Source organism: Trachemys scripta, chromosome 4 (genome assembly GCF_013100865.1).
Source record: "Trachemys scripta elegans isolate TJP31775 chromosome 4, CAS_Tse_1.0, whole genome shotgun sequence".
Lineage (NCBI taxonomy): Eukaryota > Metazoa > Chordata > Testudines > Emydidae > Trachemys > Trachemys scripta.
Window position 1 is genome coordinate 27,682,062 of NC_048301.1, and position 24,457 is coordinate 27,706,518.

The 24,457-nt window shown below is 42.7% G+C and overlaps 1 protein-coding gene, 1 long non-coding RNA gene and 1 other non-coding gene across 4 annotated transcripts; 2 read left to right on the forward strand and 1 right to left on the reverse strand.

Moving 5' to 3' along the window:
* Nucleotides 1–1,228: 1,228 nt before the first annotated feature.
* GLRX5 (glutaredoxin 5) lies at nt 1,229–8,651 on the reverse strand. The gene is made up of 2 exons (XM_034769070.1): nt 8,253–8,651; nt 1,229–2,020 (listed from the first exon to the last, which is right to left on the reverse strand). Exons 1-2 carry the CDS (start codon nt 8,560–8,562, stop codon nt 1,842–1,844), a joined length of 489 nt encoding a protein of 162 aa, XP_034624961.1. The 5' UTR covers nt 8,563–8,651; the 3' UTR covers nt 1,229–1,841.
* Nucleotides 8,652–8,940: 289 nt separating this feature from the next.
* On the forward strand, nt 8,941–11,421 carry LOC117876743. Of its 2 annotated transcripts, none has more exons than XR_004645536.1 (2): nt 8,941–9,035; nt 10,469–11,421. It is a non-coding gene; the product is annotated as an uncharacterized LOC117876743 (long non-coding RNA). The 2 variants fall into 2 exon arrangements; XR_004645535.1 differs by lacking the exon at nt 8,941–9,035 and adding an exon at nt 9,043–9,502.
* LOC117877505 lies at nt 9,902–10,172 on the forward strand. The gene has a single exon (XR_004645730.1).
* Nucleotides 11,422–24,457: the final 13,036 nt, after the last annotated feature.

A 24,457-nucleotide genomic window follows, 5' to 3' on the forward strand; every position in this document is an offset into this window, starting at 1 on the left:
TATTAAGAACAGACCTGAGGATCTGAAAGAGCATCTGAAAATAGGCATGCTTTAGTGTACTCAAAAAACTGATTCAAATATCCACTATGAACATTTAACATCATAATCACTTGTTTACTTAGTAAGAGAAGCCACCACAGGTACCTAGCCCAAAGTACAATTTAAAAATTCACAATACACTGTAAGCAGGTGATATAAATATTGTATTTCATATTGATATTTTCCTCATTACTTCCTTAATGGAATTAGACATATTTAGTCAGGTTATTGTAAAATATAATAGTATTCATTGAAGAATTCGCTAACTTTCATGATTTCTGCACTTGAACTATCTCTCAAAGAAGCACCTAGACAGAAGAGATTTGAAATGGACTCCTATACTCCAGACCTCTCATTTTGCTCATTCCTAATTTGCAAAGTTATAGCCCTGAAGTCTCCCCACCCTTCAGAATTTTATTAATTAAAAAAAAAAAAAAAAAAAAAAAAGCACATTTTCTGTTAATCACACAGTGAAAGAATGCTCAATAATAATAATATTCAAAACAAAAATAATCAAATTCATTAGAAACTTTGTTAAATCAAAATAATGTAGACAATCATACGATCAAAGGATAATTATTTTTCAGATCATTTGCTCAATCCATGGACAAATGCTGCTTTTACTCATAAAACTAAATAGCAGTAGTTCTTGAGGGACTACTAACTTTAATTTGCTATTTTTTTTTTCAGATATACTATATGACCTTTTTTATTTGTAGAAACACCGGTGTTTGACACTTCACAGAAAACAGAGACAATCCAGCAAACAATTCTGCCATCTACCCGGTAGATCTCCTCCCTTGCTCTTCTGTACTGGTACCTAGAAGAAACAGTTAATTTGTTTACTTCATATTTGAAAACACTCTTTGTCGCACAGCAGTCAAATAGGAATGAATATTTGTCAGCGTAAAGCTAAAGAGTGTAGCTGCTGACAAGTAGTATAAGATTATATTAATGGTTTTCAAGTTATTCCACTCTCCATAAGGAAGAATTATAGAACTTCCACATCTGAGCACTGATAACAGAGACTTAAATTTCACAAAGTGTAGAAACCGAGGCCATTTTTGGCAGAGGTACAATAGAAAATTACTTTAAAACCTTTTAGTCACAACTCCCAGTAGTCTCCCAAAAGCCATCAGTAGTTACAACCTACAGTTTGGGAAACAAAGCAATAATGACCAATGTATCATTTGTTTTTACTAATGTATTTATTTATAGCTGTAGGAATAAAGGTGTATTTCATAGATTACTCATGTGACTGTTTTCCTCCAATTTGTTAGAAACATATTTGCAGGTAACATAAATACACAAGTTTACAGGTTCCCAAGAAGTCCTATCTTCAAGTGTTCACACAGAATGACAGCAGTTATTTGATAGTGTTTTCAAGAGAAGCAAAAAAGCTACAAACACTATCTACATAGGTTTATATATCAAAGCATTTGCCAAGTGATATACACAGATGAGCCATAACAATAATATTCTACAATCTTTCACTTACTCCTGCCTCAGGCAAGAAGAATTGACACACGTAGAAGTAGGCTGCTTGTTTACTTCAGCTCCACAGACATTTGAATTACAGTGCAATGGTTATAATCAAATTTTCACAACAGAATATCCTTAAACCAAAATACCAAATAACCTGTACCATGAGCTACCATTTGTTTACTGACAAACAAACGTTAGTGTCAGTTCAAAAAGATGCCTCCTTTGAGATAACATATAAGGCTTTTCTGGTAATAAGTTATTGTCAAAGGTTTTGTTTATTATAGTCCCATCTTTTAAAATGAAATATCTTGCTTGTTTTATTTTTTGTCTTGGTCTTTTTCTGCATCCAAAAGTGCAGAGCGGATTCCTAACTTCTTAAGCTCTTCCACTAGGTCTCCATTCTGATGCATCTGGAGGAGTATGTCACAGCCACCAACAAATTCACCGTTAAGATATACTTGAGGGATGGTAGGCCAGTTGGAGTAGTTTTTAATTCCTGTACCAGAAAATAAATTAAAAAAAGGTTAAATCTATTGTTTTCAACTATACTGGAATTCATTAAAAGTAAGAGGCATTGCTTCAGCAGCATGTAGATTTTAATACTCTCCGTTCCTTCTGTTTGAGGCTGTGGGTCCTGTTTATTGCAGAAGAGCCATCAGAATTAACCACATTCTACTAAACTTTTTTTTTGTTTTGGTTCCCACCTAGAGCTAGAAATTTGAGACTGGAGTTCAATTCCAACTGTGACTCTTAAACAGGAGCTGTGCAAGCATCATGCTTGCTTCCTGGGGATGAGAGAAGATTACTAAAGCAGTGGCTCTCAACCTTTCCAGATGACTGTAACTCTTTCAGGAGTCTGATTTGTCTTGAGTACCCCAAGTTTCACTTCACTTAAAAATGACTTGCTTACAAAAATCAGACATAAAAATAAAAATAAAAAAAAAGTCACAGCACACTATTACTGAAAAATTCCTTACTTTCTCATTTTTACCATAAAATGAACCACTGTACTAAAGTGACTTATTTGGCCAACTAAAGAAACAGGAGCCCTTTAAATCAGTGTCCAGTACTGTTTGTATGGGGAATTTAATTACAATATCCTCTGTGGGATTATTAAAACTCCTTGTAGGGAATACATTCTTACTGCCTTTATACAGCACTATTTGCTACTGCAAATTCATTTGCTAGACAACTTGTCCTCTAACAGTCCTTGAATTTCTCAGTGCTTTATCTTTTACTGGCAGATGCTGAAATTCATGGGAGGGGCACAAGATGTAACATGCACCTAAGACACACTATGAAAATGTGCTTAGCATCACAAGTTAAGAAATAAATATGTAGTCTGCTACAATTAACACTTATGAAAAGCCATGTAGACTAAACAATTTTTTAAATTATATACATAAAAGGTTAAATAAGACCCGTCAAAAATTTTCACAACAGAATACCCTTATGCCAAGCATTATTACTTGTTGATGCTAGTTGTAGTTAAAGGATCTCAGGAAGATAAGGAAGAATTATTACAGATGTTGAAAGAGTTTATACATGCAGTTTGTAACTTTAACATCGTACCAAACGCTGCAAACCTAACAGTTCACTTTCTTAACTTTAAAGTGCAAAGAACCATATCACTGCATGCTCATCTCTAGTCAGTCATTAATTAGGATCCCAGACCATGCTCTAAGTCTGTGGTTTTCAAACTTTGTAGGCTGTGTACCCTTTTCCAAATAATGTAGTCTATTGTATCGCCCCCATCTGAGATACGATCATAATATACCAATGATTAGATTGCCAAGTGTTACTAAATAAAATGCGTTGTCCGCCATTACAGGATTTTCCCTTGAATACTCCCTGACAAGAACTCAGGTACCCCAGTTTGAAAACCACTGCTCTAAGCTGATGTGCCCCCCCCAGTGCAGGGTAACAAAATATTGACTGAAAAATATTAAGACCAAGTAGTACACAACATGGAGAGATTAAGTTTTCCCATCTTACAGAAATGTAAAAATGTATTTTCTAAAACACAATTCTTTAACGGCAATAATAAATTAAGGTACCAACTTAATAGCAGATATATCCATATGCAAGAGACTATGTTCTGCAAATTGCAGTCAAACAATGGAGTCAAATTAAGTCTTTTCCACCTAAATTCTATGATTTATCTGTGCCTTAAAAGTTCTTTAAAAATTATAGGACCTGTTGTGTTTCATGATTACTACAAATTTGACTTTGACAATAGAACAGTGCTATCTAAAGTGTACATTATGGAAAATTCCTAATGGCTGTTAAAGGTGCCTCCCAGATGATACTGTATCAAGCTAAACAATCTTAGACTGTTTTCTCCACTTGAAAGAACATGACCTATCCAAACCATTTACTCATTTAGCTGCTATAATAAACGAATTTCTACCTCAATAAGTGCTTTGTTTTCTGATTTCTAATCAGATTAACCAATTCTCCTTACTCACTTCCATACTGAAATATATATTGAAAAGGAAATATTTGAGTTGCAATCATGTGAGAGATTATGGTTTACACAGACAACACAGACAACGCAGATACAGAAAGCTAATCCCATCAACACTAATTCTTTAGAAACTGCATCGTGAGATTTGTTATGGCTAACATTTTAATATGCTTACATTTTAAACAGTCACAGCAAAGCATTTTAAAGTACCATTTTAACTATAAATAGCCCCTTTACCTAGGATATGTTTTATTTTCACTACAGATGAAAGTGTCTAACAAAATAATTCTTCTCTCTCTCATATTTGCAGTTCCATCCCCTAAAGTCTGGTGTCCCTCCTTACTCCCTACTGTCAGTTTTCTTTCAGCATTCCCTATTTATTCCCTTCCTTGGGCAAAATTCCCACTGAAAACAATGAGAACACTACCTGAGAAATGAATGTTGAACATGTCCTTAAGTGTAAATATTAAGAACGTATCAACATTCTCCCCTAGGTGTATAGTGCACCAACTTCTCCAATTACAAAAGGGGAAAACAAATAAAATGTCATAATATTGTTTTCAATGCTGCATACCTATGGTCCAATCCCAGAGCTTAAATAAACTCACTCTGTGGATCATTACACAATGAACTACTGACCTGTTCAAGGTTCATGAAAGAAACCCAGCTGCATGCTATTTTTTACTTACCAATTCATTCTATTAAATCGTAAGATTCACAAATCATTTTACTTCAGAAATGGAAAGAGCTACAACATTTTTATCTTTTGAAGTTTAATAAAGACTTCCAGAAAGCATGATCCTAAAATCTCAAGTTTACCAATAACTAAAATAAGATAGTTTGAATATAATGTAAAAGACCTTTTGGTATTAATATTTTACTTTAACCAAGACATCTCACTACAGTTAAGTCATGAAACTGACAAGCAATTTGAAAAAAAAACAATGAAGACCAGATATAACCCTTTCAACTAAAAGCTAAATGAAAAGAAGACGGCAGAGGCCCAAATGCAAGAAGTAAAGGGGAAAATGGGGGTGCAGAGAAAGAAATCATCCACTTGATGGATCTAAATATAAAGTATTACATTCCTATCCTACCAAAAACAAACAAACGTGCTGTAAAGTGTTCATAGTAAGCATTGCCAATGCCCTACACCTGCAAGTCTGCTTTCAAAGCAAAAATATCCCACTTCACAATCACTATACTAAAGTAACCCCATAAAACCTTAGCACTAAGCTAGGCATGTCCAAAAGGGAAGCAAGCAGAAAGAAGTTTCATGTGATCAGACTAGCAACCTTCTAGAAATGGAGTTCCAGTAAAACAGGCACAAATGCTTTCACATAAGCTAGCTTCTAGGTTGCTCGGGATAGCAGAGTGTTCCCTGAATATTTCTTGTGCATGTTATTGGGGCCTGGGAAGGCATATTTTATACTTTATCAAAAGAAGGGAAAGTCCTGAGCAGTCGATGCTGATACACTGTAAACTGATGTACTGTGGTAGGAGTTCTCAGACTTTTTCAGTGTCCATCACACCTTAAGACAGATCGTATATTGGGCGATTTCACATTCCATTAATAATTTTCCTGATAACCTCACAACATTCCCGAGGCAACTACAATAAGAAAAAGTATTGTTATAATAACACATTTAGTTGCCTCTTAATGCAATTTAGCATCTCAACAAGGTCAAGAAGCAGTATGTGAACGGCCACTCCAAAGATGACAGTCCAAGAACCACTGTATTCTGGGGGTGGCAAGAAATCTGGTAGTCACAAAAAATATCACAAAAATTAAAGTACGGGAAGGATTATTTCTTATGTACTTCCCCCCACACACACAATTTTCATAGTTCATCAGTGGCTTCTGCTTCGCTTCCAACAACTGAAATCCCAATTCTTTAAGATATCAACCTGCTGTAAAACAGAAACCAAGATTTTCAAATGAAAAGTTTTAGGAGCGGATAAGATTCTAGTGACAAGAGAGGGAAGGAGATGCCACATAAGGGATCAAACTAGTGGCTTAAAAAGTATTCAGTTTTGGTATTCTCTCTCTCTCTCTCTCTCTCGGCAGTCACTACCAAATGCTCTAATAGAAGATGCAAGAATCCCCATAAAATATACTTATAGAATAACCTAGTCTCAGGGGAAATTTCTGTCCATTAGCAGATTCTGAAACATGAACATTTAGGCTGATTTTTTTTTTCAGGTTTACTACTATAACTATCATATAACTACCATAGAATCATAGGACTGGAAGGGACCTTGGGAGGACTTTAGTCCAGTCCTCTGCACTCCAGGCAGGACTAAGTATTATCATCCATCTTTGTTATCCGTATAAATGCTTACCATTCCTAATAATAATACTCAAATGGTGGGGAGGAAAATACAAACCAAAATAGAATGGTCTCTAAACAAAATATTTTCCAAAACTATTGTGATGAAGTGTCAATGGCTGTTTAAGATCAGGAGAGCTGCAAAGCAACTGTCAAGTTGTAAAGAGTTGAGAACCAAAAGGAGATGTCATTCAGTCATAACTTCTGAACTGTGCCACCTCTGACCCAAATTTCACGAAACCTAGAGACCACACTGGAAGTGTGTCAGAGTTTGGAGGACTGCACATAATTTGCATAAACAGAACAGAGCACATAATGTAATGTAACTCAAATTAAGATTTGAATTCAGTAGGATGAAGATAATGAGCCTTGCCTATCTTGTCTGAGCCAACATATTCCTTCACAGCTTTCTGTTGCTCCAGTCAAGCATATAAAAAACAGTGTTCTAGCAAGCTGATGGTGATGATTTTGACAAATTATTTTCCTACTGAAGCTTATTCAGCAATTTTATAGCTTTGAGTCAATAGACAAAAATATTCTTGTATTCCATTGTTACTGGCATAACTAGAATACCTGAAACATAGTGTATTTTAAAAAGCCCATAATAAATAAGTTTAAGTGTGTAAATGGCAAAATTTGTTTATAGTCTCCATTTTCCCTTAATATATGGTACTGGCACCATTACCTGTAACAGTGAGCACGGGTCTAGGTGAATTGAGACTCTTTCTTTCAAAAAAGAAAAATGATGCAATCTGCAAAGAAAACAAGCCACATGGATTGGCTGCTCAGACCAAGATAAAGAATCATGCCACAGCTTGTCCTCTCTGTGGGCCTCACCTTTTAACCCGTGAACACACTTGTGACTCTCAGGGATCATCCCAATTTGAAACATGGTGAACCAAACTGTTAATGGGTTCTGGGATGACTTTCAGAGACTACAAAATTTCACTGTAGGATGAAGTTATGCCAGGACGATGCTTTCAGGCAATACAACGTACAGCTGAGCTGATATCTATACTGCTTTGTGCACATTCCAACTGAAGAGGTTCAAGTGTTTTAGAAACATTAAGATTACATTGCCTAAGTGAAGTACGCAGATAAATTTTACTTCTGCCTTACAGATGTGCCATGGAGATAGATTTTCAAAGGATTCTGAAAGTCAATAGGATTTGGTTACTTAACTTCCTTAGGCCCTACTGATAACTGCAGCAGAAAACCACACATCTACAGCAGTCATGAACAAAAAACCCAGGTCTCTATACTCCAAGTCCCAATATCACCCTTCCTCTACAATTGATAATCTGAGCTACTCCCGAGATGGGCTACAACTCGGGCCATTGCGGAGTGACAAAGAGGGATGCCAGCTCACAACAGGATAACATCCCCTTGTGACTTTCTCTCTCATAGCAAGCACTTCAGACCCGGTTTTTCAGAACTGGTGAGCACCTATAACTCCATTAAAGTCAGTGAGAGCTGCTGGTGCACTCCTGGAGAAAAGCAAACCCCACAGGGGTCAACAACCTTTCAGAAGTGCTATGCTGAGTCTTCATTTATTCACTCTAATTTAAGGTTTCGCGTGCCGGTAATACATTTTAACATTTTTAGAAGGTCTCTTTCGGTAAGTCTATAATATATAACTAAAGTATTGTTGTATGTAAAGTAAATAAGGTTTTTAAAATGTTTATGAAGCTTCATTTAAAAATAAATTAAAATGCAGAACCCCCCAGACAGGTGGCCAGGACCCTGGCAGTGTGAGTACCACAAAAATCAGCTCAAGTGCCGCCTTCGGCACGAGTGCCATAAGTTGCCTACCCCTACTGGGTCCCCTTCTGGGTGTGTACGTGGAAGGTTTCTGTCTTCCCTCCAGCGTGTGTGTGTGTGGGGGGGGTGTCTGGCTTCCCACGGCCTCCTAAGGCTAACCGGGCGCTAACCTTGCCGGAGGTCGGGGTCCTGCAGCACGTCGTACGCCTGGAAGTCCTGCACCCCGTGCAGGCGCAGGATCTGCACCACGGCGTTGCTGAAGCCGCACAGAGGCTGGGCCGGGTTGCCCTTCATGAACACGACCACGGGGTGCGCCCGCACCAGCCGCTCTACCGACTCCCGCGACCCTCCGCCACCCTCACCGCCGCCAGGGGACGAGCCGTCCCCGGCCGCGGCCTGGCTGAGGGGCCGCGCGCCCCATCGCAGCGGGGCACCACGCAGCAGCGAGGCCGCGCGCAGCCAGCACAAAGAACCGCTCATCGCTGCCTTGCCTAGCGACAGCTTCTTACACCCAGAGACATAGGCACGCCGATCCACCTCCAGTCCGTTCCTCCTCCCATTGGTAGAAGCGGCAAAACGTCACGGATAGCCTCCCCCACAGATAGGCACAAATATCTGTCAATCCACATCTGTTGCCAATAGAGTGCATCAGAGACTTTTTCGGGCCCATCCACCAGTTCAAGGTGCTTCCTCCCTATAGGCAGAGCCTGGGATCATATGGCAGGCCTTGAGTGGATATAAAAATGTGTCAATCGACCCGGGCAACCAATAATACGCCGCACATCCGGATGGGCCCTCCCACTGAATTATTAATCCAGCCCCTTCTGCGTTACTATTGGCTGCACTAGCCGCGTAGGGTGAGGCTAGTCAGGGTGCCGCTACAGAAAGGAGGTGGCGCCGGCGCGGGTAACCTTTAGCTGTTTCCGCTTCCGGTGTGGCGGGGCATCTCGGAGGTACAGCGTGGTGCGGCTCGCGGTGTCTGCGGCGGGGGTGGGGGAATCTGGTTGCGGCCGCCGGCGCTGACCGCGATCCCCGAGCGGCTTCTCTGGGCTTAGAGCCTCGCTGGGTGGTGCCGCGCCCTGTCCGGGGTCGGTTCGCCCCGCGGGGCGCTCGGGTGCCTGTGGCTCTAGCGAGCAGGTCTGGGCGGGCCGCGCCGCGCATGACGGCCGAGGCCTAGTGGGGAAGCGGGTTGGTCACTGTCTCCCAGGCGTGTCCGGCTGCCACGAGGCCGGGTGTCCCATCAGGCTCGGTAACATCGCGCTTCCCCGAGGGCCCTAGAGACCCTCCGGCAGAGCCAGCGGGGCCGGCTTCGCTGAGACTAGGCTCCGTCTGCCGCTGTGGTGTGTGACGGAGCAAAGCGGCGCGGGAAGAGCTTCTAACCACCTTCCCGCTGGTCGCTATCAAGACCTAGCCGATACCTGTGAGCAGGGCTTCTGTAGGAGAGGGTGATATTCAAGGCTGGGGGGGGGGGGGAGTTGTGGTAACCTGGTTGGTGCCTGGTGAAGGGATGCACGGTGCTAGGGTGACCAGATGTCCCGATGTTATAGGGACAGTTCTGATTTTTGGGTCTTTTTCTTGTATGGGTTCCTATTATCCCCATCCTGATTTTTCACATTTGCTATTTGGCCACCCTCTTTCTCTAGTAGTTAAAAGCTGAAGGGTAAAATTTTAAAGTCACTGAAGTGATTTAGGTGTTTAAGTCCCTGCTTTTATAAATGATGTGGGCACTTAGGTGCCTAGATTCTATTGACTGTTGGCTCCATCGTGTTTACGTCACTCTTGAAAACTTTGCCCAGGATTTTCTGAGTTTCGTATGACATGTCTGTGGTCTTGGAGCTGCCCTGGGTTGTTTGTACTCGGGGCTTACCAGGCTTGCAGAGAGAGCATCTGTCTGAGGAAGCCGAGGCATGCCTGTAAGAGTAATAGCAGAACCATGTGCAATATTCCTTCAACAATCCTAATTCTGTTGCCACGGAGATAATGACTTATTCCATGTCATTATCCATCTACCAACAGTAAGAGTAACTTTGCAGTCTGATATTGTTTAGCAAATACCGATTTTTTGCTGAACACTAAAAACTGCTATAAACTTTCAGTTGGTTCCTTCAAACCTGTCCTTACAAAATGTATATTTGGATTTATGTGCAGGAACCTGAATAAATTTGGAACCAAACAAGATCGTTTGTCTGTGTAGTATAAACTGTATTATCCTATGCATGTGTCTATTCCATAAAATAGATATCAATTAATGGCAGAAGAGATCCTTGCTAATAAGTCTGTTAACCATTTCACTATAACTAGTCATCGCTGTTGGTTGTAATTTTTTATTCAATTGTAATCTTCTAAAATTCAAACTCATTAATAAACCTTTCTATTTATTTGCCAGGTTAGTGATTCAAATCACCTGCTCTGAAGAAATCTGAATGTGGCTTCAATGGGAATTTTAAGGACATCTTATGCACCCCTAATGTTGCAGATGTTCCTGCTGGGGAAGCCAATCTCATCCCATTATGAAGACATGTAATATATGATAAAAATCAGTAACATTTAAGTGAAGTTGCAGAGTTTATACAAATCCCTCTAATTTGTTCTTGTAATCTGAATTGGATTGCCTATTATAATGGGCACGTAGTTTCTGACTTGATTTGTAGCATACTTCAGTGAAATACTTAAACTCTATAGTTCTTGTACTGTTGACATTGCTCATGCTACATAATACGTTAGTCAATACCACACAACTGACCCTTGTGTAACTCATGTTGGTTTCATGAGATACAAAACTAGCTATACGTAATCGCTGGATAAATAAAAGGACTATTAGTAAACACTTGTGAAATATGCTAAGATTAACTGTAGTCACTCACTTGCCTATTTCCTTTTTTTATTGAAAGAATACAAACGCTTTCTGCAACTCATCACACAACTGTCACTAGTAGTTAAAGGCTAGCATCAATTCTTGTATTCCAGAGCACAAGTGAGATTAGGAAACTCCATTTAAACTTCATTTTGATTAACTTCTGGTATTGGAGTGACCAGCTGAAGTGGCTTGAGTGGCATCTAGAACCCATCAATGGAATTATTTCTCTATCTGTTTTCCATTATGTTCCCTGAAACTTAAATAAGAATGATCTATACTGGCTTTTATGAGAAATGTATAGTGCTCGCACAATAACAGTATGATTTGGCTAAAGCTACTAGGTGTTGCTACAGTATAAATGATAATTCTAAATTCGATGCTAATAAAAACAATAGTGAAAAAGATCTAAATATCAAATGTTTCCTATAATTCTTTGTCTAGTCCTGTTTTTAGACTCTCCTGAGCATTAAAAGGTTTTTACAGGCTTCTTTGCATTCATTCTTAACAAGATGTCTTTCTACACCTGGCCCACTAAAATAAATTACAGTGGGGTGTTTTCTTTTGGGGAGGAGTTCAGGAGAGGCATACAGAAGAATTGCAGCATGCTAGTTACCAAAGAAGACCATGAGTTCCAAAACCAGCAAACAGAAGGTATGGTTATGGGGCTTCTGAATGTTTGGTTTTGAAGAACAAGAAACATCAGAGTAACTAAACCATCCATAGATTCTGACTCTAAATGGTGTCAGGTATAATATGCTGCATATCAGTAATTTTTCTGCTTTCTAAAGCACAGAGCCCTACCGTGTAAGCAATGACAAGGACATTTTGAGTGCTTGTGTGGTCTCTGCAGAAGACGTTGGATGGAATTTTTGAGTCTGGTATTCAGCAGACGCAAACCTCTCTAGGGCCGGATTGGTGTTTGTGCTCTATGCTAAATAGAAATCTCCAGCTCTTGCCTACTACGAGACCAGTAGGTGATAACTCTTATACCATGTAGCTGGCTAATCTAGAGAGCTACTAGTCTCTGTGTAGTCAAGATGGTGATTAGTTTTATATTGGAAGCTAGAGTTAGAGCCCCTCCCTTCAACTACTCCTGTATCTGGAATTTCTCATTGAGCTCCTTGAATAAGGAATGGCTTTTTCTGGATCTTGAGCTCTCCCAGTCTGAGATAGTCAGGCTGAGCCTCTACCTCTCTTGTAAGGCCTTGGGGCTTGCCCATGCCTTTGCCCTAGAGCCAGATTCTCTTCTTCTAGTGGTACAAACAGTGATATAAAAGTGTAATCTTCCCTTTTAAGGAGGGGAGGGGGAGACTGATCTTTCTTTCCTCCAAGTCCCAAATTTGCAGAACTTTGCTCCCTGAATGGGGCCAGCTGCATAGCCTCTCTGTTCCACTTCTCCATCATCATGGAGCAGGAAAGCAGCTAATGAGGAGTTGTGCTATGATTGCTCCTAGCCCACAGACCCTTGCTTTCCAATGAGTAGGGGATCAGAGTTTGAAGAGCTTGTTGGGAAGCAGAGCTTCCCAACACATCAGTGTAATCTGTGGAGACACCTGTTAAGACAAGTCAGCCCATGACTTTAGCAAACTGAGCTGTACTTCCCCATCAATGATTCTTTAAGATGTATGTCCAAAAATCCCATTGGACCAAGCTACTTCTAAAAAGGTAAACACTTCAGTGTTGTATCCTATGCTCTTGGGTGGATAATTGCTCACCAAGTGATTCAATGTGGGACTCCTTCCCAAGTAGGTCTGTGCTTTCATAGTGATGTTTCCTTGCATTTCTCCAGTTATATGTTGGGTGATAAGTGCCAAAGCTACAGTTTCACCACCACCCCATCCACGTAGCCTAAAGCTCTCCAGATCCTCCTCCTCCTTCCGTGAACTCTTAACTTCTCCCCAGAAGGAGGGAAGCCAGAAAAGCAGAAGAATCCTTTCACTGAACATATTTGAAACTAGCAGGAGAAAGGTAGTGGCCACCACCACCAGATAACTAATCAAGCCATTTCTCCTTAAGACAGATGCCCTATACCTCTTTCTGTGCTCCTAGTATGAGTCACTTTCCACCCCATCCCTTCAGGAGCAATCCATACTAGTGTAAGAGCTACCTATTCCATTACATGCTCTTCTTGATTAATCTTTCCCTTGTGAGCCAGTTGCACCAAAATCTTGTCTCTTATCAAGACCAATGACTTAGCACTTTCCTATCCCATTTTTCACTCTAATCAAGAGACCACATTTTCACAGCTCTACCTACACTAAATATCTGCTATCTACTTGATCCACTGTGAGCCACAACATCAAGGCAGCTGAATTGCTATAAATTTAAATTATCCTATATTCCTTTCTGTATGAACATTAAGAAAGTAGAGATCTTCTCCCTCCCCCACCCCCCTGTATGGTTTCAGACTTCCCATACACATAACAAAATATGTATCTGCCTTACCAAAACTTGCCAGAGGTCATCTCATTTTATTGAACAGAGAGGGCCATGTGATCTTTGAAATAGGCAAGATTATCTTACCTACTGCCCAGAGAGGTGGAAACATTAATAGAGTGATGCTTTTTCATTTTTATTTCATTCCTATTTATTTGTAATACTTAGCATAGATGTGAAGTTGTCATGTGAGTGGCACATGCTGTAGCAGGGTATGGAGGGGTGTTGGAGTTAGGGATATTTGTAGAGCCCTTTCTTTGAATTTCCTGACTTCAACTTTTGATACATATTTTTACCCTAATTTAAACATTTTTTAGGCTTTCAAACATCTTTTACAATTGCAATATTTTTTTTCAATAAAGTCATTTTTATTCTGTCTTTAGGTTATTGTCTGGTAGTATAAACCTATCCAGTGACTGCATGAACTGCTCAAGTTCTTCATACAGGTCACCAGAGCCACTTTGTACTACAATGGTGGGAGTTTTTTTTTGTTTTTGTTTTATATGGTGGCAAGAAGAAAGATGTCTTGTTAACACTTAAACTTACCCAATTTGCATCACTTGCTTTTGCCTACAAATCTGTAGTTCTCATAGTGAATCTGGGCACTCTTAAAAAAGTTTAGCTGTGAAAGAGTACATGCAATCTATTGATGGTCTAACAATAATATCGTTGGTGATGCTGCTGTAAAAAGACTTGTTACGTGTCAGGTGTCTGTTCTTTCTGTAAAAATATAAACTTGCAACCTCTTCACCACAATGTGTAATATACCTGTATTTATTGAGGTGTTAAGGTGAGACACTGAACCAGGAGACTAGAAAATTTTCAAATGAGCCTCAAATTAGAATTTGTCAAAATGATATTGATGTTATAGGTGGGGTGAGTAGTGCTGCCTATTATTAAGGTTGCCCAACACTTTCCATGATAAAACCCTGTTTTCGGTTTACTAAACTTTTTAACCAGTTGGACTGGTGGCATGGAAAATTTCAATCTGCCTCAAGCTGAATTGTTTTTGACAGTTTCAGACAAAATATCCCAAGGATTTCCAAGAATGAGGTTAGGGACAAATATGTTGTTTTGCTCATGTTAAAAATTCTGGTGACCTTTTCTTTGAGATGGTGTAATACCCTTGTGCTTTGGAATATGGACTTGAAATTTGGCAAGGGAAGTGCCTTTTTTTGTCTCTATGAAAATTCACTCAGATTTGGCGAAGGTTTGAGCCTTTGAAAAATTGCAGTTTGTACATGCTTAATACAGACTTCTTGGAGTTTAACAGCTAAAAATCGCCGAAGATTCCTTCTACACGGGGCATGCTCCCAGCTACAGGCTGAGGAAGACTTTCCCTGAAATTTCTGTGCTGGGCTTAGAGCCAGGCACCAGAACTGAGAGCAGGGAGCCTGTCTGTCTTGTGTTCTCAGTACCTCCCGCTGTGGATTCCTTCAACGTGGAGAAAGAAGCTGCCTGATTCAAATGCAGCAGGGAAAAGAGTTGGTCCTGCAAGGGCAGAGGGAGCAGATTGGGACAAGGTGGGAGACTGTTGTGGGGAAGAGACTGGGACTGGAGGCTAGTGAGGGGGAAAGAGGGAAACTGGTACTGGCTGAGCAAGGAGATTGAGACTGGGAGCCAGGAAGAGAAACAGGATGGGCTGGGAACCAGAGGGGAGTACTGGATGAGGAACAAGGGGTGGAGGGCTGGGAACTGGTGGGGAAGGCCTGATGTGGAACCAGTTTGTGGTGAGAACTGTTCCTGGCTGAGCAAAGATTGGGATAATGAGCTTGGGGTGGTTGGGAGGCACTAAGTGGATGAATAGTTCAGGAATGGGGACTGGGGAACATTGGGCATGGGAGGAGACAAATCAGATGAACTGGGAAAGGGGGAACTGAAACTGGCAGGGCAAGGGGACTTGGGAGTGGCGGGGAGAAGAAGGGGGACTGGAAATTGCATGGGGGTACATTAATTTCTATTCAGCTTCCTGCTGAGTTTTATTTGATTGATTGGTCTGTTTATTTGGGGAAATTTTAGAAAGATTGTCAAGGTAACCTAAACAGTGGCTGGGTGTTTTATTATCATTTTTAGAAATTAAGCAAAATACTACTTGAGATAAAGGACAAGTTGCTTTAGCTCAAAGGCAGTAGCAGACTCGTAAACCTCTGTGTGTGGGCTAGCCACTAGAGGGGAATAAAGAGCCACACAATTAGTGAAAGTAATGCATCAGAAACTTATCCTAATCTTCCAAGGTTCTTAGCAGTTCTAATCCCAGTATGGGTCACCATTTGTAATTATGCCCTGGAGGGTATGGTTACTTGGGCATCCTGACATTTGCAACACAAGTGATAAGGATTCAAAGAATAGAGTCAGAATATGGTGAGGACTAAAAATTAGTTATCCTAAAGGGACACCATAAACTTAACTCTTTTTTTAAATGAACATTTAAGGGCCCCCTCTGCTGAATTTTATGGCTTTACAATTATTTTCTTATATTTTAAAATGTCTTTCTCTCCCCTTTTGCACGGAAAAATCCATAAAAACTGGGAATCTGATTTAACTGAGCATTCTGAGGACTCACTAAAATTGACTCTTTACGAAGTGCTGTCAAATGCACAAAGTAAACAAGCTGGGGGGAAATGAGAAACTTTTTTCTCCAATCTCTTTCACTTATAGTGCTGCAAGTTAACACCTGAGATCACTATCAGTGAGTAGAGTTTTCACACCAAAATGTGTGGTTTTATGCTGACAATATCCCTTTAGAGTAATTTGCTCCCTTTCTGCAAACAAATGAAGTATACACCTGCTATACATCCTCATAAAAATATTTGGTTGTTCAATGACTAGCTCAGATATAAGCTAAACAGTAAGCACTTACGTAGTTTCATCATAATGGAGCTAGGGCTTTATGCTGCATGATACTGAGCACTTCCTGCAAGGTTTTGAACACCTCCTACTCTTATTGAAGTCAATGGGAGTTGAAGGTGCTGAACACCTCCCTGGAAGTACTTGGCATCTTGCAGCATTCAGTACCTGAATCAAGAAGGTCAACTTCACTCAATTGCATCATGTTTACAAATGTCTCTTGGGCCTGTGAGTGATTGGGGCATCTGTTTAACCTTATAACCAAATGTTAATTTCATCCCGTATACAAAGTCTTGGAAATGGCTTTGGATTATGAAATAATTACCCCTTTCCCCTTGACAATGGACTTGTTCTTTGTAAGTGCGGTAAAGCAAATGGCCTTTGATGTTATTTATTTGCCAGCACTCCTTTCTAAACCATTAGCTGTCTGGGCCTCAGCACATATTTGCTTTGGTTTTAGCTTTTTGATTGTTGCCAGACATGGTAGGCAGGTGAAGAAAAGTACATATTTTATGCAGCTGCCAGATGTATCAGGTTCTTCACATGGAGGCACTGATGAGCCAAGCGAACATTACCACATTCCACTCTAGTGTAGAGCTGCAGCAGTGGAAGGGTTAAGGCACGTGCCAAAGTGGGAAAGTGGAAATAAAGGTTTGTTTCAGGAACTGCAGCCTTTAAACATGAGCCAGCAAGAGCCCTTTGGCCTTGCACCTGTTTCCCGCTAGCTGAAAGACTGCATACAAATAACAATAAACTCTACTATCTAAAGTCTGAATGCTTGAAAACTGAGTGAGTAGTATAGGTGGAGGGGGAAGGGAAGATTCTGGGCAGTTGCGTGTCAGGAAGATCAAGATAGCAACATTTCATTTATCACTGTGCTTTGTGAATAAAGAAATTGGAGAGGGGAGTGCAGTTGGTTGCCACTGAACTTAATAAGAGCAAATGCCAGGATTATTTTCTTTATTTCTGTAAAATAAACTTTCCTATATGTTGTTTATGCTCAGAACTGAATATAAATGATTTCTATGGGTTGGGATTCTCTCAAACTCGGCTTATCCAGAACACCTCATCCAGTTCTGGGAGAATGCTTTATCCAGTTCTCTGAAATCCAAGCAATCAGTTCAACTCCAGCCTGATCACTGAGGTTTCTTTATTGGCATACAAACAAACTACACTTGAGTTGATCAGGCTTGATCAAGCTGGGTATTTTTTTCCTTTCCCCCCACAAACTTCATGGTGAGGGACCCTTGTTAATTTTTTTTTACCCTGGTGTCATCTCTATTGTACCAAATTTTTAATTTTTCTTTGGTGACGAGAGTTCAAGTTTTCTTGCTCCTTATTACTTATGGCTGCTTATACTTTTTATAGCATTTTCCCCCAAATAGTACAAATAGGCTGTCATTTCAACTTGCAGACTGTGACGTAAAGAGAACATCTTTTCTCAGTGGCATTGTTTCTGTTCAGTTTGCAGCTGTAATCCACATGTTTCCACTGCAACATTTATTGGTGTAAATAAGGGAGAAAAGTGGGGAGGATACACAGTTCTCAGTTTTGTTTTGAGGGACTCTGGCTCAGAGCCACAAAGTACTTAGGCACCTAAGTCCCAGTTTTGGCTCCACTGCAATTCACAAAAGTCCTGATAAATCTCCTGGTGCATAGCTAACGTTACTTGGTGGTGCCTACATTTTCAGAGTAAAAGTTCTTTAAGTGCCTTTGTTTCTGCCTCTGAGTACGTGCACTGCTACCTCCCTTTACATGTCTGGATGCCTGTCTCCTGCCTAAACCCCAGAGCAAGTCACAAACCAGGGGAACATAGGTGTTTGTCCACATGTTCCACTGTGAATAAATACTTAAATTGTCATTGGGCTAATGAGAGGGAGTGTGTGAGAATAACTCTGTAGTCCAGTGGTTAGAACACTTTCTTGAGCGGTAGGATCCTGTTTACATCCTTTCTCCCATGCTGGAAGAAGGGGGTGTGACGGGTTGGATCACAGAAACCCCCTTGGGAGCTGCCACCCGATGTGCAAAGACTACCCCTGCTTCCGTTTTCCCTGCCAGCTCAGGACTCCAGCACCCTGTCTTGCTGAGCCAGACACTCCCGTCTGGCTCCAGACACAGACACAGGGTCTGAATCACTTGTCCCAAAGCTGCAAGTTTACCTGAAAACAGCTCGCAGTAGCGTGCTTGTCTTTAGCACTCAGATGCCCAACTCCCAATGGGGTCTAAACCCAGATAAATCCGTTTTACCCTGCATAAAGTTTATGCAGGGCAAACTCATAAATTGTTCGCCCTCTATAACACTGATAGAGAGATATGCACAGTTGTTTGCTCCCCCAGGTATTAATACATACTCTGAGTAAATTACTAAATAAAAAGTGATTTTATTAAATACAGACAGTAGGATTTAAGTGGTTCAAAGTAGTAACAGACAGAACAAAGTAAGTCACAAGCAAAATAAAATAAAATGCGCAAATCTATGCCTAATCAAACTGAATACAGATAATCTCACCCTCAGAGATGCTTCAGTAAGTTTTTCTCAGACTGGACACCTTCCAGGCCTGGGCACAATTCTTTCCCCTGGTGCAGCTCTTGTTGCAGCTCAGGTGATAGCTAGGGGATTCTTCATGATGGCTTCCCTCTCTCTCTGTTCTCTTCCCCCCTTTATATATCTTTTGCATAAGGCGGGAACTCTTTGTCTCTCTGGGTTTCCACCCCCCCTCACTGGAAAAGCACCAGGTTAAAGATGGATTCCAGTTCAGGTGACATGATCACATGTCACTGCAAGACTTCATTACTCACTTGCCAGCACACACATATACAGGAAGACTCACAGGTAAATACAGCCATCTGCAGACAATGGGAGTCATCAAGATTCCAAACCATCATTAATGGTCCACACTTTACACAATTACAATAGGCCCTCAGAGTTACATTTTATATTTCTAGTTTTAGATACAAGAGTGGTACATTTATACAAATCAGATGATCACACTCAGTAGATTATAAGCTTTGTAATGATACCTTACAAGAGACCTTTTGCATGAGGCATATCCCAGTTACTTACATTCACTTATTACCGTATTCTCTAAAACTATCTCAGTTACATTATATTGACTTATTATCAAGTTTTTATAAAACCATATAGACTGCACAACGTCACAGGGGGAATTGAACCTGGATGTCCCAAATCCCAGGCAAGTGTGCTAACTTCTGGGCTAAAAGTCATAAAGTGGGTGACACCATCTCTGCCTCCAGCCAGTTTGTGTGGAACAAGGCAGGTGTCTAATAGAGTCCCACAAGAAATGCCTTAGGTGCCCAAGCTGCCTGTCTCCAGGAGAGGGATTCCTAATTGTGGATCACTAACAGAGATAGATGCCTCCGTGCAGGCCAGACTTAAGCATCTATCTCTCAGAGAGGGGCAAGGCTTAGTACACACCCCTGTCATCAGCATCTCCCTTTGGGTAGCATAGGCAGCTTCCAGCCTAGGGTGCTGGCTTCTCTCTCCCCATTCATTGTATAGGGAGCCTTGGCAACTAACATGGCTTTGGGGATTGCAGTGTTGTTCCTGTGATTTTCTAGGTGCCTAAAGGTTAAGAGCTGTGATGCAACACATAAGTCCCTACATGGATAGCATCCTGTGTGCCTGCAGACTTGCTGGAGCTAGATACGGTGACTCTGCTGGATGGTCCCGACCATCCAGAAATTGGAGGTGGCAGTTACTAAGTGTGCTCATTAGCTGTTTGAAGCTATTTGGGTGATTTCCATTGTGGGCAAGCAACCTGGCAAGTTACAAGCACAGTAACTCCGAAAGAGCAACCAATGGGAACGCAAGGGAAGGGAGAGAAGTTTATAAATAGTAGGAGTGGAAGCCACATTGGGGGTGAAGCAGCATGAAGACTACAAGTGTCTGCTGTAAGGACTGTGTTTCAGGGATTTTGCCAGTTTTGTTGGATTAGATTGGCGGCTCCTCACCCTACTGGAGAAGAGGGCTAGAAATGCTGCAGGCTGTGCAAACTGCAGACTGTTCCAAAAATTCAAGGGAATTTGAAGGAGACTATGAGACTATTCCTTGTTTTTCAACTTCAAGGAGCTGGTGTGTGCTACATACAGGCTGGGTACTATTCCACGGAGACTGAGGGTATGTCTACACTACGGGATTAATCCGAATTTAGATAATTCGGATTTGAGATACAGGTTGTATAAAGTCGAAATGAGTGCGGCCACACTAGCACAGTAATTCGGTGGTGTGCGTCCAAGTACCGGGGCTAGCGTCGATTTCTGCACCGTTGCACTGTGGGTAGCAAATCCATAGCTATCCCATAGTTCCCGCAGTCTCCCGCGCCCATTGGGATTGTGGGTTAAGATCCCAGTGCCTGATGGGACAAAAAACATCGTCGCAGGTGGTTCTGGGTACAGTCTCACTTCCTCCCTCCCTCCCTCCCTGCATGAAAGCAACGGACGGCAGACAACCATTTTCGCGCCTTTTTTCTTGGGTGGGTGAACACTGCAGACTCCATACCACGGCAAGCATGGAGCCCGCTGAGGTCAAGACAGCACTCATGAATATTGCAAACACCTCGCGCGTTCTCGTGGAGTTTATGCTCAGCCAGGACCAGAAAAACGAGGAGAGGAGGCAGCGGCGGCGGCAGCATGATGAGGACATGGACACAGACACGGATACAGAATTCAGTGAAACCACAGGCCCCAGTGCTTTGGAGATCATGTTGTTAATGGGGCAGATTCTATCCATGGAACGCCGATTCTGGGCCCGGGAAACAAGCACAGACTGGTGGGACCGCATAGTGTTGCAGGTCTGGGACGATTCCCAGTGGCTGCGGAACTTTCGCATGCGTAAGGGCACTTTCATGGAACTTTGTGACTTGCTGTCCCCTGCCCTGAAACGCCAGAATACCAAGATGAGAGCAGCCCTCACAGTTGAGAAGCGCGTGGCGATAGCCCTGTGGAAACTTGCAACGCCAGACAGCTACCGGTCAGTCGGGAATCAATTTGGAGTGGGCAAATCTACTGTGGGGGCTGCTGTGATGCAAGTAGCCAAAGCAATCACTCAGGTGCTGCTACGAAAGTTAGTGACTCTGGGAAATGTGCAGGCTATAGTGGATGGTTTTGCTGCAATGGGATTCCCTAACTGTGGTGGGGCAATAGACGGAACCCATATCCCTATCTTGGCACCGGAGCACCAAGCCACCGAGTACATAAACCGCAAGGGGTACTTTTCAATGGTGCTGCAAGCACTTGTGGATCACAAGGGACGTTTCACCAACATCAACGCGGGCTGGGCGGGAAGGGTTCATGACGCTCGCGTCTTCAGGAACACTACTCTGTTTAAAGGGCTGCAGCAAGGGACTTACTTTCCGGACCAGAAAATAACCGTTGGGGATGTTGAAATGCCCATAGTTATTCTTGGGGACCCAGCCTACCCCTTAATGCCATGGCTTATGAAGCCATACACAGGCAGCCTGGACAGGAGTCAGGAGCTGTTTAACTACAGGCTAAGCAAGTGCAGAATGGTGGTAGAATGTGCATTTGGCCGTTTAAAAGGCCGCTGGCGTTCATTATTGACTCGCTCTGACCTCAGCCAAAGAAATCTCCCCATTGTTATTTCTGCTTGCTGTGTGCTCCACAATCTCTGTGAAAGTAAGGGGGAGACCTTTATGGCGGGGTGGGAGGCTGAGGCAAATCGCCTGGCTGCTGATTACGCGCAGCCAGACACCAGGGCGATTAGAAGATCACACCATGAAGCGCTGTGCATCAGAGAAGCTTTGAAAACCAGTTTCATGGCTGGCCAGGCTACCGTGTGAAATATCTGTTTGTTTCTCCTTCATGAATACCCTCCCCCTTTACTGACTGATTTTCTGTAAGGAACCCACCCTGCCCCTTCCCCCAGCTTTCTTTCAAACCAATAAAGTCACTATCATTTAAAAATCATTTATTCTTTATTAATAGATTAGAAAAAGAGGGAGGGAACCCGGGTGGTATTTGGGAGGAGGATTGCTGGGAAGGAAAAAGCCACAAAGAAAAGGTTAAAAAAATGACAGCCTTTTGCTTGGGCTGTCCACTGGGGTGGAATGGGAAGGTGTACGGAGCCTCCCCCCCCCGCGTTCTTACACGTCTGGGTGAGGAGGATACGGAACATGGGGAGGGGGGAGGGTGGAACAGGGGCTGAAGCGGCAGTCTGTTTTCCAGCAGCCGTTCCTGAACCTCCACCAGACGCCGGAGCAGCCCCAGCGTTGCATCCTTCATCCTCTGGTCTTCCTGCCGCCATCTCTCATCTCGATCGTCTCTCCTCTCCTCACGTTGGTCCCTCCTCTCCTCATGTTGGTCCCTCCTCTCCTCACGTTCACTGACTTCTTTCCTATACTTTGAAACTGTTTCCTTCCACTCATTCAGATGAGCTCTGTCACTCCTGCTGGATTGCATAATTTCAGAAAACATGTCCTCCCGCGTCTTCTTCTTACGACGCCTTATCTGTGATAACCTTCGGGATGGAGGAGGGAGGCTTGAGGAATTTGCAGCTGCTGTAGGGAGGGGAAAAAAGAGAGAATTGTTTTAAAAGCTACATTTTGCAGAACAATGCTTATACTCTTTCACGGTGACCAACACTGTTCACATTACATAGCACATGTGATTTCTGTGCAAGGTCGCATTTTGCCTCTTAATGCTGAGTGCCTGTGGCTTTGCTGCTAGAGATCAATCACAGGTCTGGGCAACAGAATTCGGCTTGCATGCGGCCATGGTAAGCTTCAGCGCCGTCCGTGCTTTCCAACATACCAAGCATAGCTTGTAGAGTGCTGCAGAAGCCTGGCCAATCTCAGCCAGTTGGGGGGGGGGCAGTGTGGTGGTGCTTGTCTGGGCCCCTTCAGGCAAGTAGAGTGCTGCGGTTTTTCTGTTAACATTCAGCAGCACCAGAAAACAAACTAACCCTGCAGGAAGATCCCTGCAGGCACCAAACTACCCACCCCCCCGCCGCCGACCCCCCCCCCCCGCCATGAATTCTCTGGGATGATCACAGTACCCTCCCCCCACCGCGTGGCTGGTAACAGGGAAGATCCCTGCTAGCCAAACGCGAAAAACTAACTGCAGGGAAGGATTTATTTTCCGCCACAGGCAAACAGCCCAGTAGGAACGGCCACCTCTGTCCCCTTAATTAAGTTCCCGTATTTCAACCAGGTTACCAGGAGTGATATCACTCTCCTGAGGATTACACAACAAGATAAAGAACGGATGTTGCTTGAATGCCAGCAAACACCGGGACCATACGCTGCCAGGCTTTGTCAGGCAATGATACCAGATTACTTGCTGCAAGCATGGCGTGGTCAAGTGTCCTACCATGGAGGAGGGAATAAGGATGCACTGCCCAGAAACCTTCTGGCAAGGCTTTCGGAGTACCTCCAGGAGAGCTTCATGGAGATGTCCCTGGAGGATTTCCGCTCCATCCCCATACACGTTAACAGACTTTTCCAGTAGCTACAGACTTTTCCAGTAGCTGAACTGACCGCGAATGCAAAGTCAGGCAAAGTAATCATTAAAAACTGTTTGCTTTTAAAACAAGTTTTATATTTTAAAAGGTAAACTCACCTGAGGTCCCTTCCATGGGGTCAGAGTCTTGGGTACTGGCTTGGGAGGCTTGGGAGGGTACTTCAGTCAGGGTGATAAAAAGATCCTGGCTGTTGGGGAGAATGGAGTGCTGTGTGCTCTCTGCAAGCTCATCCTCCTCCTCCTCCTCCTCCTCCTCTACCCCCTCGGCAGAATCCTCAGGCGTCGAGACTATCCCCGACCCAGAATCCACGAACAAAGGTGGGGTAGTGGTGGCAGCCCCCCCTAGAATTGCATGCAGCTCGGCGTAGTAGCGGCATGTCCGTGGCTCTGACCCGGAGCGACCGTTTGCCTCCTTTGTTTTATGATAGGCTTGTCTGAGCTCCTTGACCTTCACGCGGCACTGCTCAGAGTCCCTATTGTGGCCTCTCTCCATCATGCCCTTGGAAATTTTTTCAAAAGTTTTTGCATTTCGTCTTTTAGAACGAAGTTCTGCAAGCACTGAATCCTCTCCCCATACAGCGATCAGATCCAGTACCTCCCTCACGGTCCATGCTGGTGCTCTTTTTCGATTATCAGCCTGCATGGTTACCTGTGCTGATGAGGTATCTGTGGTCACCTGTGCTCTCCACGCTGGGCAAACAGGAAATGAAGTTCAAATGTTCGCGGGGCTTTTCCTGT

Coding starts and splice junctions, on each gene's coding strand:
- GLRX5 (XM_034769070.1), bottom strand. CDS start 8,562: ATGAGCGGTTCTTTGTGCTGGCTGCGCGCGGCCTCGCTGCTGCGTGGT. Junction 2,021..8,252: donor GGACCCCGACCTCCGGCAAG/GTTAGCGCCCGG, acceptor TTTCTGGTACAG/GAATTAAAAACTACTCCAAC.